Source organism: Varanus komodoensis, unplaced genomic scaffold, assembly GCF_004798865.1.
Source record: "Varanus komodoensis strain SLA01 unplaced genomic scaffold, ASM479886v1 scaffold22, whole genome shotgun sequence".
Taxonomy (NCBI): domain Eukaryota; kingdom Metazoa; phylum Chordata; class Lepidosauria; order Squamata; family Varanidae; genus Varanus; species Varanus komodoensis.
Genome location: NW_025335606.1, coordinates 15,567,819 through 15,582,984, shown reverse-complemented (window position 1 = coordinate 15,582,984; position 15,166 = coordinate 15,567,819). Strand labels below are relative to the sequence as shown.

At 42.5% G+C, this 15,166-nt stretch overlaps 2 protein-coding genes across 3 annotated transcripts in view; one reads left to right on the top strand and one right to left on the bottom strand.

Moving 5' to 3' along the window:
- The window catches only part of WDR70 (WD repeat domain 70), a 144,612-nt gene extending 141,196 nt beyond the window's left edge, over positions 1–3,416 (bottom strand). The window contains exons 1-2 of the mRNA XM_044431200.1: positions 3,329–3,416; positions 3,174–3,236 (exon numbers count right to left, since the gene is read on the bottom strand). Of these exons, the coding sequence (XP_044287135.1) occupies positions 3,174–3,236; positions 3,329–3,338 (73 nt within the window). The 5' untranslated portion in view covers positions 3,339–3,416. The remainder of the gene's footprint in view (positions 1–3,173; positions 3,237–3,328) is intronic.
- Positions 3,417–5,112: 1,696 nt separating this feature from the next.
- The window catches only part of NUP155 (nucleoporin 155), a 35,999-nt gene continuing 25,945 nt past the window's right edge, over positions 5,113–15,166 (top strand). For both annotated transcript variants that reach the window (XM_044431398.1, XM_044431397.1), the window contains exons 1-12: positions 5,113–5,333; positions 7,856–7,993; positions 10,530–10,626; positions 10,800–10,870; positions 11,235–11,327; positions 11,936–12,102; positions 12,435–12,540; positions 12,967–13,040; positions 13,782–13,873; positions 14,018–14,115; positions 14,717–14,869; positions 14,992–15,092. In XM_044431398.1, coding sequence (XP_044287333.1) covers positions 5,195–5,333; positions 7,856–7,993; positions 10,530–10,626; positions 10,800–10,870; positions 11,235–11,327; positions 11,936–12,102; positions 12,435–12,540; positions 12,967–13,040; positions 13,782–13,873; positions 14,018–14,115; positions 14,717–14,869; positions 14,992–15,092 — 1,329 coding nt within the window. In that variant the 5' untranslated portion in view covers positions 5,113–5,194. The remainder of the gene's footprint in view (positions 5,334–7,855; positions 7,994–10,529; positions 10,627–10,799; positions 10,871–11,234; positions 11,328–11,935; positions 12,103–12,434; positions 12,541–12,966; positions 13,041–13,781; positions 13,874–14,017; positions 14,116–14,716; positions 14,870–14,991; positions 15,093–15,166) is intronic.

The window sequence follows — 15,166 nt, the reverse complement described above, 5'->3', positions numbered from 1 at the left end:
GATACCCTGCCATGATAAAAAGAATCTGCAATAATGGATCCTTAGAGTGTAATCCCATATATGTCTACTCAGAAATAAGTTTCCTGAGGACAATGGGACTTACTCCCAGATTAAGCCTGCATAGGACTGTAGCCTTAAGAACATAAAAGCAGTCCTGCCGGGTGAAATCAAAGGATCATCTAACCCAGCACTCTGTTTTCAACAGTAAAATGGAAATGTCCACAAATTGGGAATGCATGTAAATGTTCTTCCAAAATCTTACTCTTCTTAAAGTCACAATTCTGTACTGATAAAATATGTAAGGCTGGAAACCTTGAACAAAGCCGGAAACTACAGTGGTACCTCGGCTCACGGACACCTCATTTCACAACCAAATTGGGTCACAAACAGAAATTTTGGCAAAATTTTGCCTCAGGTCGTGAACTCCACATCGTGTGACAAACATGATCACACCCATCTTCCCTGCTCAGGGGGGTGGAGAGATGGCAGCGATCAAGGTCGCACCCGTGCAGGGAAGACAGGCACAATCACAGTCATGCTCGGGGGGGGGGGGGGTGAGGGCCATGATCACACCCATCGTCCCTGTACGAGCACGATCGCAATCATGCCTATCTCCCCCTCCTAAGCACGATCACTATTGCACGATTATCGTTTGGACTCTCCCTCCAAACAATAACCTCCCCCCATCTAGGTTAGTGTTCTCTGCGGTGCTGTACAGCACTTTGTTGTTCTTTGTTACTTTGTTGTTCTTTGTCACTTCGTTTCCAATTTTTGTGATTAAAAAAAATGGTTACAGAACAGGTTAACCTTATTTACATTGAACCTTATGGGGAAATTCAACTTGGGTCATGACCAATTTGGGTCACGACCAGAGTCCTGAAACGGATTAAGTTCGTGAGCCAAGGTACCACTGTATCAAGTTTTTGAAACCTCAGGAATCTCAAACATCAAGGTAGTAACCCACAGGTTGCCAGTTTCTGTTCTTAAAGAGCTAGCTGTTTTTCTGGCAATGATTCAGAGCTGAAACAAATACCTGGAGGAAACTCTAAAATCAGTCTGTATGGATAAAAAATGATTGTTCTTTTAAACTTAAAACTGGATCTTTAAAATTTTAAATTAACACTTTGATTTAAAAATAAAAATACTATTTTTCTCTTAATTGAAATAGTATTAAATCTCATCCTATACATGGTAACCTTACACTTGCAGCCCCATAAAAATGAAGTTACCTCCCAATCAAACATGGGCATTAATTTCAGTTTGTCATCTCATGAAAATGCTTCTTTCTAGCTAACAAGCTTTTGCTTTTGAAAGTTCTGGGCTTTCCTTTTCTCCAACTAAAGTCATATCTGCAAAGAAGATAGGATTTGTGTTCTGTGATTATGTGTTTAGTAAAGTCGAGCCAAGCGTGGCAGAGGAGTTAGTTAAGAGAAAGGCAATATACTAAAGTGGATAAAGGCAGGTGCTTAACATAAACCAAAAGATGGATTTTTTTAAAAAACCCAGTACATTTCTTTTGACTATCCATTATGAGCATGTTGGTTTTGCTTGATATTTCATTTCTGGTGAGGGCAAAACTCACAAGAGAAGCAGAAATAAGCAGCACTGGAAATAAAAAGAGAGAAAATGCTGGAATCCCCTACCCACATACTTGGGAGTGAATCCTGCTCAGTGAAACCAATTTCTGAGCAACATTTCTAGGATTGTGCTATAAACCTAAAGCTGGCAAGGATTCTGGAAATCATATATTAGAATATTTAAAGGCATTCCAAGTTAAAGGTAAACCTGTAGAAGATACACAGCAAAAAAGACAAAGTCTGTTTATGAGAATAAGGCAAAGTAAGCCATACTGTATTTTTAAATCAACACACCTTAGCATTCACATTTTTAGCAGTCATATTTGCACCACTATTTAGGAAATGCATGAAGAGGTTTCAGCAGGAACTTGATTTAAGTTCAGTGAATTAAATTGACTTTTTCTCTTAATTATTTAAATCACTTGGGTTTAAATCAATCCACCCTGAAACAAGCAAACCACAAGCTCTCAAAACAGTTAAAAACAGGTATTTATCAAGCATCCTCAGATCTGAGAATGTCCATAAAGATAACTCAGCCCACCATGCAATTCACTTCTGAACTTCATTTTCTCCAGCATAAGGCAGGTAAATTGAATTGAAAGAACACATAAATAGATTTTGCTTGTGTATTGTGGTTGCAGACCATGAATTATAAAGCTACCATTTTACTATTATTGCCCCTCAATTAACTGTACTCTCTGAATGTTTTGTCACTTTACAAAGAACAGTGATGAGGAACAAAAGCAAGCATGCAGACAAAAGCTGTGGGGAAAACCACAGATAAGCTAAAGAGCAGGATCAGAGATTCATTTTTATTTAAATCTCCAACATGCATACTTATGAGTGGAAATGTAAACTCAGATTCATACACATGAAAATGCTGTGGCAAAGGCACTGAGCCCAAGTCCAGGATCCCAACAGCCCACATGAAGTATAAGAGCTGCAGAAGTAAACACACTTTGATTCCTGTAATTCCACCAGTGCCAGAATTTAATCTAGTTTAAAATGCAAAACTGCACATGCCAAGAGCATTGCTGTTGTGGTGGTAGCATATTGCACAAGCAGTTCTAAAGCATGGAATGGGGGATGGAAGAGAGAAGAGACATATTAACTTTTTTAATATATCACACACAGTCATTGGAGGGAGGTTCTCAGGAAGGGTTTAAATGACCCAGAGCACAATCCTATACATGTTTTAGAAAGGAAAAAGTGCCAACTTTGCTGCAATTCTCATATACTGTCATGCCATCTCTGACTTATGGCAACCCCATGAATGCTCTCCAAAACGTTCAGTCCTTGTCAGCCCTGCTCAGTTCTAAAAGTACACTAAAAGTCCCATAACCCCCAGCACTCCCCCAAGTGGCATGAACCAGTTCCCACAACTCCCAGCATTCCCCAGCCAGCCGAGAAAATTGTTTCCAACCCCGTGAAGGACCTTTGCTGCCTGAACACGCATGAGATTTTGCGTGTATGGAGGCACCAGGGGGGCACGCCAGCCGAGCCTGTTGCCCCGCACCGACCGCCCAGCACTCTCCTCGCCCACTCTCCAGCCTCTCCAGCCCAGGCTGCGGCCCCTCCGCTTCTCGCCCAACTCACCAAAGCCTGAGAAGCCCATCGTGGCGGCCAGTTCCGGGTCGGGTCCCGCCACCGCTTCGGCATCTGCGAGGAGAAATGGAAAGTTGAGCGCCGCGCTTCTTGCAAACAAGCAGCCCTCCCAAGGAGGCCCTCCCCGAGCGCTGCTGCCCACTCACCGCCCTCCATGCCCGGCTGCTCTAGCCCAAGTGAGCGCTTCCCAAGAACCACACCAGCGACAACAGCACCGGCCTCCCGACAGGAGGAAGTCGCTGAGGATGCGGCGGCTGAGCGAGAGGAAGCCTCTTCGCCCCGCCGTCCACCGTAGGGAGACCTCCCGTGGCCGGAGGGTATGAGCACCGCGCCTGCAAACCTGGCGGGGCTCGGCTTCTCGATCCCCAGCAACGGGAGCCTACGTGATTCGCTTCTTTCCATGGGAGCTGATACGGGATTCTCCTGTTAGGGCGCAATATGACGCGTGTTTAAGGCAAGGGGGAAACGTCCCGCCACTCCCACCGTTCTTTTTTCTATGTGCGCTAGCAGACGAGAAACTTTGCTAAATCTTTGGAGGTTTAGAAAAATTAACTGAAGCTAAGACCCATGCCTGGTGTCAGGGCCGTCTTAACAGCATTATGGGCCACGGGGAAAGCAGTGTACTGGGGCTCCTACGACAACTACAACTACTGTTAATTTTGGAAGTTTTCCAATTTTCCAAGGGTTAACATACACGGATTAGTATGGGGCCCACGGGCAAGTGTCCATCAGGCCCATGTGTTAAGACGGCCCTGCCTGGTGTTGGACAAGACTCTTGAGAGTCCCGTGGAGTGCAAGGAGATTAAACCAATCAACCCTGACTGCTCATTGGAAGGACAGAGGCTGAAGCTAAAGCTCAAATAATTTGGCCACCTAATGAGAAGAGAGGACACATTGGAGAAGGCCCTGATGCTGGGAAGGATTGAAGGCAAAAGGAGAAGGGGGTGGCAAGAGGATGAGATGGCCGGATAGTGTCATCGAAGAAATGAACATGAATTTGAGCAGACTCTGGGAGGAAATGGAGGACGGGGGGGGGGGTGAACTTGGGGTACTTTGGTCCATGGGCTCACAAATAGTTGGACAAGACTTAACGACAGCGACAACCCATGCCCTCACCTGCTCACATATGCACCAAGTTGCTCGTTTGAGTTCCTTGATTAATTTTCTTGCAGACTGGGAAAATTCGGAGTTGTTTTGTTTTCGGAGTTATGTTTTGTTTGCCTAAACATGCATAGCATTGGATCTTAACAGTGCAAATCGATTGTGCACTACTATTCAAAAGTAGCTCCTATTGGGTTCCATAAGACTTACACTCAATTCCATGAGACGTCTGAAAAAATATATGTTCTAGGAATGGGCTGCAAGTTCCAAATCCGATGCATACACTACTGAATGATTTTTTTTTCTTTTTTCTCTGAAGTTTCAGGCACCCTCAGTAATACTACAAGTGACTGTATCAAGATATATAGGGTTTAAATTGCCTCCTTTAAATTGCATTTGCACTGCAGTTTCCAGCTTCACTCGTTTTTGACTGCTGACTTGGGCTGATGGGATTTGCATTTCACTCAGAAGGAGCGCCACAAGTTACCCATCCCATTCATTCAGTCCCCGCTTGTGAGTTTTTCAGGCGTATCTGACTGGCCAGCATGAGAAGCAAGCTGAGGGCATAGAAAACCTGTACGCCTTCTACAACTCCCATCATCCCAACAGGGTTTGTGCAAGCTGTAGTCCAAAATATCTGCAGAGAGCACGAGGAGGTCTGCCCCTGGAAGAGGCTGACTTTTCAGCCTGGCCCAACACGCGCGGCTCTCACTACCTTTTCAGCGCCGTGGCGCTCTTCTCATCGTCCCAGACGTAGGGCTGTGACGGCACCTCTAGCCCTTGCCTTTCTATGGTCAGGCATTGCGTCGGGCACACGCGGTGGCTGCCGGGATTTGGCGCGCGCGAGAGAGCCTTCTTCGTGTCTCGCTTCGGCCCTGCTGGGGGTCCTTTGCATACCCGTCACGTTCGCCATGCCGGTCGCCCTCAACCCGGCGGCCGTCCCCGGCCTGCAGGAGGCACTGGAGAACGCGGGGCGCATCATCGACCGGCAGATCCAAGATGACCGCTGCTACCCGGACCTCTCCGAGTTGCTTTCCGTCCCGGCGCCCAGTAAGCCAAGCCCCGCTGAGGGGTCTCCCTTGCCTTTTCGTGCAGTGGGTCTGTCTCCTTCCCCGCTCGCCTCACCCCTCTCAGCCCTGGGCACTTCACTTTCTGTATTCCGGCTCTCCTTCCACGCGCCGTATAAATGTATTGCCGTGTTGTTGTAAGAGATGGTTAGCCCCATGCCATGGCAGTGGGCTTCAGTGGTTAGCGGCTACAGAGAACAGCCCTCTTTTAGTTCAACCTGTTTCTTGGATCCTTGCCCTTCCTGGTTTTTGAGATCTGCCAGGCTCACTTGGGACTACAGAGACTTAATTTGTTGTTATTAGCCAGTGACCCACCCGGAGGGATTGTATAGTTTTGTGTGAAAACTTAAAAATGTAAAATGCAACAGTAAAAGGAAATAGTTCAGTAATGCAGTGGGTGAAATTTACTCATCAGTCAGGATATGCTTGCCTGAAAAGAAGCATCTGCAGCAAAAGCATGCTAATGTTGGTTCATAAATTAGCTAACCCAAAGTTACTAAGGGAACAAATGTGTGTTCTGTGTCCCTGATGCATGTAAGCCCCTGAATGTGGAGTTTTATGTGTATCATGCCTTGCACAGGGTATTTTCTCTAGAGAGCCATTTTTGTCCATCTAGAGTTAGTGCTGGGGAGCAGGAAAGGCTGGGAAAAGTCTGTGGCCGCAGCCTCCTAACCTCTCCGCCTAGCACAGTTCTGACTTGATGACAAGTAGCCTGTGTGGGTTCTTTTTGTATTGACTGCAAGGAGGGTCAGCTGGGACATAAGAGCCTCAGATCCAAGATTACAGGATCTTGGAAGACTCCAAGTAATCCTATGACCTCCCAGATGATGTAGGGAGGCCACAGGATTCCTTATCCTCCCTCCCCCAAAGATGAATGAAGCACCCTGTCCTTCTTTTGCCAGTCTCAGTTTTGCAGGTTAGAAACCACATATCCTGCACATCCAACATAGAAACATGGATCCCTCCTCCTGCCAGCCTGCTGTGTTTCTATGTTAGACACATAGTATATTAGACATACAGCTTCCTGCACATCTTGTATGGAAACATAGTAGGCTGCTGGAGGAGGGATCAATTTCTACACTGGGTGGGGAAGAGTGGATTATTTTCCTCCCTGCCTAGTCTAACAACACTGTGGGCTACCATAACAGCCAAGCACCCTTCTCCCAGCAACCTGCTTGGCTTCTATACAGGACAGGAAAGTGGGGCTGAATGTTGCATCTGCTTGTTAGTAACTCTTTTATTCACCTAGGTGAAATTCCTACTCAGCAGTGGCACCCAGACAAAATGTCAACAAACAGCCATGTGGATGCCTCTGTAATAGGGGGAGTTCTTTCTTCCATGAAAGAGGCAATAGTTTGGCTTGTACTGAAGAAGCCTAGTTTGAACTTTAACAATCTGGATTGGTTTACACTCAATCTTGGTGTTATATCACAAAGCCAGAACTCTGGCTTTTCTCCCAGCAAGCTAGAATTGGAATCCAACAATGAATGAGTTGCAATTGACTTTACGAAGGAGAAACAAGGGAGAATTCTGAGTTCAGACATAGACATAAACAAGTCAGGGGTAGTGTCTTGGATAGTCCAAGAATGTCCTGTCAAAATACTTGGGTCATAAGGCATAATAGGTTAATTACATAGACACCTTACAATTTTATGAGCAAGTATTGGATCATTTAGGAAATGCTCCTCCTCCAATTCCCATTTCTGGGGTTAATAGTTCATGTCATAAGGTACATGTTTGAAACAAAGGTATATGATGGGAAATAGTGTACATAATTCCAAACTGTCTGTTCTTATTGGCTTTATTGGAGTCTTATTTCTTTTCCTTCCAGAAAAGGGGTAATGGGGACCTCTTAATTGCATTGTTAGATACATTGATGAAAATAGTACCATGTTACATGTGAATCAGAGTTTTCTAATATCAAATTTGGCATTTTTGAACAAGGTATTGGAGTGGGCACTCTTCTCAACTCCAGAAGTTTTGGATAGCAATGATTATTTGGATTCATTCTAATCTGGTTTTTGACCTAGTTTGGGATAGAAAACACCTTGATTGCCTCAATGGATGTTCTCTGCTAGGGAATGGGCAATAGCAATACGAGCCTGTTACTTTTTCTGAACCTCCCAGTGGATCTTTCAGTGCATTGACCATAGTATCCTTTTGGACCATCTTTCTGTAATGAGACTTGAAGACTTGGTATTATGCTTATTCTGATCCTTATTGGAGTGGTGGATCCAGACAGTGGTGCAGAAATCACCACACTTGAAAGTGCAGTAACAGTTTCTAGAATATATTGATGGTTATCTTTTGAGGCTTATTTAATTGATTTAAATCTAAATATGTGCATGCATTCACTGGTTTGTAGATTTGCACAGAAAAACATTTGCTAATTGTATATGAAGAGACAATAAATTTATTTGGATTACAGATTTAATTGAAGTATTTATGCATTTTGCTTATTTGTTTTCATTACTTTTAATTATTTAACCTTTTTCACAATTACAGATAGCCCCTCAGTTTCTGGAATGTCAGATATGGATTATCCCTTACAGGGGCCTGGTCTTCTTTTGATTCCCAGTCTTCCAGAAATAAGTTCAATTCGAAGAGTTCCTTTACCCCCTGAATTGGTTGAGCAATTTGGACGTATCCTAATTGTGATAGTACTAGTGAAACACTTGTAAAAATTTGGGCTTAAGGGTGGGTTTAAGGCTGCTGGTTCATGCTTATTCACTCCAGCATTTCCCCCATCACCAAGGCTTGACCTTTCTTTTTTGTCTCCAGTTTATATTCATTTTCTGTGTTTTATCATGTAGCTCATGGGTCCTCAAACTATGGCCTGCGGGACGAATCCAGCCCGTCATGGCCTTTCATCTGTCCTGCGCTACTGTTCCTCTTGCTGCGCAGGCAGGGAGGTGGTGACTTACTCGCTTGGAGATGGTCTCTGAGCGAGCAAGCCTCCACCACCTACCTCCTGTACGCGCGTGGAGATGGTCTCCGAGTGAGCACTCGCTGCTGCCTCACAGCACGGGTGGGGAGGTGGTGGCTTGCTCACTCGGAGATGGTTTTGGACTCACTGGGAGCTCTCCGACCGAGCGAGCCACCGCCGTGTGTGCTCAACGGTGCCTCACGCATGCCCGATGGCACCTTGCACACGCCCGACGGCACCTCACCGGCGCACGCCCAGGCACCCCCACCTCACTGGCCCACAACAGTCACCACAGCCTTTCAACTGGCCCCCTATTCAAAAAGTTTGAGGACCCCTGATGCAGTTGCTTGCACCTAGCTAGGAGCTAAGGCATCTCCCTCTCCCTCTCCCTCTCCCTCTCCCTCTCCCTCTCAAATGTACTATACTGTTCCAAGTCATTTGTGGCCGTTTAGATGATTTGGCCTTCATCTCCCATCAGCTGTAGCCAGCTGATAGAGTTGTAGACCCAAACACCTAGAGGGGCCACAGGTTTCCCCTCTCTGTTGTACTTTCTGCTGTTGCCTCCAGTTTGTACCCAAGTGGCTGCTAACATCCAGTCCCTACTATAGTATCCTTTCTCAGAATTGTTGAAAGAGCATTGGAAATAGGGCTCTGTGGCCACTCCACCTCTTTATTGAAAGAAACATCATGCTCCATAGCTCCATCTTCTTTGTTGGGTATTTCTTCATCATGAGAAGGATACATTAGTGTGGTGTTGTGAGAGACAGGCCCTTGTCTACAAGATAATGCTCTTTTCATTCCTATCTCTCCAGCTGTTACCAGTTTTTCATTTTATGACATGCTAGGTCCTTCAGAGATGATGACAGAGGTAAAAAAAAATATAAGTATGTATGGTTAGTTACGGTTTGTTCTAGTGAGAAGAACTTGTGCACAAAAGAAGAGGGACTGGAAGGAGGAAGAATGCAAACCTATGCAGCGCTCCCAATGTCTTCTACATTTTCTTTGACATTCATAATGATCAAGATTCAGGGTTCTTTGACATTCAGATAAGCATAATTGTAATCAGATAATTTCTGCATGTATTGTCAGTTTTGCACATGTAAAAACTGAGCTTTGACTTCTACAACCTGACATGAACATACCTACTAAAAAAATAAGCCCCATTGACCTGATTTCTATGTAACTATAAACCATGGTTTGTTGAATCAGGTTGTTAAGTGCAAACCTGGAGCTATGGCTTGTTAACCACAAGCAACCCATTAAGAGAATATATGGTTTGTTGCATCATGAACTGCTGTTAGTTGTTACATGTGAACTATAAGAATTGTGGATTGTTGGTGGATTGTTTTACCAATTTACAGAGATAGCAGGCAAGAGCAGTTAAAGACCCAACTGCTTTACAGTACTTCAGTGCCATAAAAACCATTGGGATACAAGGAGGGAGTAGGTCAGGGGTCCTCAAACTTTTTCAACAGGGGGCCAGTTGAAAGGCAACAGTGGTGGGCACGGGCCGGAGTGGCAGTGGCGGGCCTGGGCATGGTGAAGTGATGGTGGCGGCAGGCACAGACCCGGCCACCCCCTGGCCTGGCTCACCTCTGGGCTCACATAATTAAAAATAGATTTTAAAAGTTACATTTTTGTTACCTTCAATCCTTTCTTCATCTTTGTCTTTGCCTCTCTTTCTCTTCCGCCTGCCTCTCTTCTGTTTCCCACTCCATATCCCTGCTCTGTATATGCGTGCAATGGGGGGGCGGGGAGCTGGCGCACACACAGTTGAACTGTTGCAATTTGGGTATGCGCCAGCTCTCTGCTCAGTTTTAAAGAACGCCTGTCCCAGCTCAGAGCTTTTGGACTTGCTGGGAGATCATTTTCTCTGAGTGATTCTCAAACCGATGAGGTGGGGTGAATAAATGGGCATGGCAGGCAGGTTTTGGCCTGCAGGCCATACTTTTAGAACCCATGGAGTAGGTGAAGGGGAGGGACACAAACAACCCAGTGAACAAGAAAACAGATCATGGTTTATGTAATTATCTGCCAGGCAAATCTTGTGTTTGGCAGCAAAGCATGGTTTCAATAAACCAGGAGTTAGATTGATTTGCAAACCAGGTAATTCAATTCAACTGACTCTCAATTAATTGTGTATCAGATGGTACCCTCAATAACCTATCATGGCTGGACTCTTCCCACCTGCCCAATTTTGGGGGTGTATCTTCTCACCATAGTGCATTTGTTCCTTAAATCTGGATATTTCAGATATGCAGTGCAATTGTATGATGGGAGTGTTTCCTGAGATTAGTAGGGCATGGCTGACCATTGACAGTGACATTTTTATGTGGAACTATGAAGATGGGTATGTAAAGAACTACCATCTAAGAATTTGTTTTGTATGAGATTAAATTTGAAATAAATTAAAAATACAGAGTTTGTGTAAGAATCAGATTCATATTGCAGATCAGCTATCTTGCATAATGATTATGTACGTTATCTCTCCTCTTTAATACAGTTTTTTGTTGTTCTTTACAGAGGAGACCTGGCTTATTTTGATGGTCTCAGTGAAACTATCCTTGCTGTGGGCTTGGTGAAACCAAAAGCAGGTAACATGCTATGTAACAAAATCTGCTTGGAGAAAGTCATGTGCTTTTAATCCTTCCAAGAATCAGCCACCATTGATCCCCATTCTATATTAGATACACAATTTTCATGCAAATTATGTTTTCTGGATATCTTCAAGTAGTTTAAATAAGTGCCAGATTAATTACTGTTAATCTGACTTAGGAAAAATAATAATTACAGGGCTTCAACTAATATTTCATGGCTGCTGTTGTTGGCAAAGTAGCATAGTTTAGAAGTTTAGTGTATATGTTTCCTCACAGTCTTGGATCTTGAGATCATGCTAGCTGTTCTTTTAGAGATGGGAGACTATATTGACATGTCATCATCTTATTTCCTTATTTGCAGGTATCTTTCAGCCGCACATACGACACCTGCTGGTTCTGGCTACTCCTGTTGATATAGTAATTCTAGGACTCAGCTATGCTACTTTGCAAGCAGGTAATTCTAAGTCTTGTGCATGAGTGCAATTGCCCACATAGAGATGCAAGAAAAGGACTTTAGAGGAGCTCACCAGCAGTAGCAGCTGGGGCTGGGAGTGGTTCATGTTACTCACTCCACTCTCAGTGGGGCTGCTAGCTGTGACTGTTGGGAGGCCAAACCTGCTGCTTCTGTTATTAGAATGAAGTAATAACCTCCTCATGGTGCAAATAATAAATGCTTAGAATAAACACAGTTAAGATCAATAAAAGAATGCTATGTTAAAATGCACCAAGGTAATACACAAGAGTGACTTTTTGAGAGCATCTCTCACTTGTTTTGTTTCCATCCATCACCTCATGTCACATCTCTCATGTCACATCTGGAATGAAAGAATTTAATGGCATGAAATGTATTAACAGCAAAAGAATTGATAATGTCAATTGATCCCAAGAAGATAAAATTGAATTTTGAATGTAAAGATGTATGGGCAGTGTTTTTGAAAGACACTTTTGTCTTGATTTTTCACTTCTTTACTCTGGAGTATTTACCACTGCAACTATAATGCTAATGTTTAAACTTTTCTGATAAAAAATAAGAACTTACATTAAGTTTGCTTATTTTATTAGGTTCTGGATCCCTCAATGATAGCATGTCTGGCGGAATGCAGCTTCTTCCAGATCCCCTCTATTCACTTCCTACTGATAACACCTATCTGTTGACTATAACCTCTACTGAAAATGGGCGTATCTTTTTGGCTGGCAAAGATGGTTGTTTGTATGAAGTTGCTTACCAGGCAAGTGAAGTCTGCCAGAGATACTTGTTGGAATGTGGGGAGCATCACATGGGAAGTGTTCTGCTCATGTCCATGCACTTGTTGCCTATATTTTTTTAATGGCCTACCTAGTTTTAGTACTCATATATTAGCTTACAACTCTTACTGACCTAGTTTAGTTGGCAAAAATGCACTGAAGAAAAAATGCTTTGGAGACTGCCAGGTGCTCCACCCTATTTCATAATATGATGCGCCTTTTTTCAGCTATTGAATTTATTGATAACCCATTGGATGAACTGAAACAATCCTTGATCCATGATTATCAGATTTTAATGGTTTCCTTATTTTTGTAGGCCGAGGCAGGCTGGTTCAGCCAGCGCTGTAGGAAGATCAATCATTCAAAGAGCACCCTTTCTTTCCTTGTTCCATCATTGCTGCAGTTCACATTTTCAGAAGATGGTAGGTGACACATAATCCTAACAAGATTATCAAATCAAAGACTAACAAATGTGTGTGTGTGTGTGTGAGAGAGAGAGAGATGCAGTTGTGTTAGATAATACATTACACAGTCCTAGATGTTCTATGCTAGTTGAATGTTTTGCATGCATGCATTTGTTAGTGTTTTTTAAGCTCTGAACCATTAAAATATTGACTTTGTTGCTAACTAAGTTATATCTTACATAAATTGGGATCCTGAGGTAATAAGTAATTCTCCCTGTCTTAAAGTTAGAATTACCTAGTGGTTAGATAAGAGAAACAACATTTGGGTAATCTCATTATGTTTTCTGGGAAGATACTCATGCATGGAACTCTTTTTTTCATCATACCACAGGATTGTTAGTAGGATTTAACCAAACAATTCTGGATTTTAAATTTGTTTTATAGATCCTATTGTTCAAATTGCCATTGACAACTCCCGAAATATTTTATATACACGCTCTGAAAAAGGTGTGATACAGGTATGACTCTTAATGTATTGTGACTTTCCAGTGTACGCACATGTGGTTCTAGAATTCTAACTTATTTACATTAATGGAAGTTTGCTATAAAACACTGTTCTAATTCTGTCTTAAATTCATTTCTGTGAGAGTGGAAGTTGCCTGCCATTGAGTGTATTTTGTTCTGTACTTTGTTTTTTCTTTATTCCCAGAATAAAGTAACCTTTTCCCTTTTAGGTATCAGTCTTGTATGTGTTTATGCATAAATCCCATTTATATTTACTATTTTGTTGTGCTCTTCATTATTTGAAGCTGTCTGGCTGGTTCACAAAATAAACTGTTGAAGCATTATGCAAAGTTGATAGCAAGATTATATCCTGTTCACTTCTAAATTTCGTAAAAGTTCTTTCACTCTGCATCCTTATACTTTTTGATGTCATTCTATCGTTACTAATTTGCAGAGCTCCTCTGCCCTTTAGCTTCAGGATCTTCATATCCTGTGCTCCCTCAGCTCACCTATCCTGGGATGTCCTGTGCAGCCTCTCTGTCTCTGCTCTATCCTGGTTTGTTCCAACATCCAACCTGCATTCAGCTTGGGAGGGTTCTCTTGTATTTTCCTTCACTGAATTATACTTTGGAATATTGTCTTTTCTCTTGAGGCCTAATTTGCCTTTTCGCATATGTTAGCTAGCTGTTACAGCATGGAATATTATTCTGCAAATTTATTTTAAACCCACTAAAAACTGTATAATTAAATTACAGGTTTATGATTTGGGTCCAGATGGTCAAGGGATGATGAGGGTTGCTTCTGTTTCCCAGAATACTATTGTGTCTGCAGCTGGAAAGATTGCCAGGTAAACAGTCTGCATTAAGAAACAGTGCCTGAGGAGCAAACTGTTTTGTTAGTACATTAAACACTTCTTGGGATTATTTTGTTCTCATGATTAAGATATCTCATGATTTCAGATATGTGAACTGTTGCCTTGGTTTTCTTTCAGGACCATAGACCGTTCAGTCTTTAAGCCTATTGTTCAGATAGCAGTGATTGAAAATTCTGAATCAATAGATTGCCAGCTATTGGCAATCACACATGCAGGTAAGAATTCAGTATTCTAATTGTCAAGCATTATATCAATTCAAACACAAGGTGGCAGTCTGCCTCATGTTGTGAAGGGACAGATGCATGTCCCTTTTTTCTATCGCACACATAATGTAACATATGAGGTAGATGTTCCATGTGGAGACCTATATGTTTTCTTTGCATGGTCTTTTTCTTGCACTTTTCTGAAGGTGGATGGATGGATTAGACTAGGGTGTCTCCATGTGGAATGCCTATATAATGTGTGTGGTACAGGGGAGGTGGTAAAATAGAATAGACGATTAACATCCGCACATCACTGTGGGAAGCAGGTTTAGCCTGCTTTTAGGTTGAAAATTTGTTTCATTTCTGCAGATACGATAAAGAATAAGGCAAAAAAGTTTTCAATACTGTGTTTTTGAGTACTTGATTATGCACTATTTGTGACATTTTGGTTAGTCCTAATAAATGTAATGCCTAGCTGTGGATTTTAGATTTTTAGAATAACTTAGGCTTTCCTCTAGCTTATTAGTAAAATAACTAGATTAATGGATGAAGTAAATCTTTTTTCAAAATACAGTCATAGCCTGTTTATACTGTCTCATTCTTTTTCCTCTAGGTGTACGAATGTATTTTAGTGTATGCCCATTTAGGCATCCTTTTGCTCGTCCTTCAACATTAACATTGATACACATCCGCCTGCCCCCTGGATTTTCTGCTGCTTCTAATGTGGAAAAGCCATCGAAAGTGCATCGAGCTCTTTATAGCAAAGGTAACTTCTGAAGATTTAAGACTTTTGTGTTCAATATAGCCCCTTTTTCTCTTATAGAATGACAATCATGAATAGTAAAATTGAACTTTAACATATGGACCTATTTGTTATTATCTTACTAGGTGTTCTGCTAATGGCTGCTTCAGAAAATGAGGATAATGATATCCTGTGGTGTATTAATCATGATTCTTTCCCTTTCCAAAAGCCAATGATGGAAACACAGGTAATTTTTTATATATATACACATATATTACTATGTTGTTTTGGAAGCAGCAGTAGTGGGAGATGATAACATGT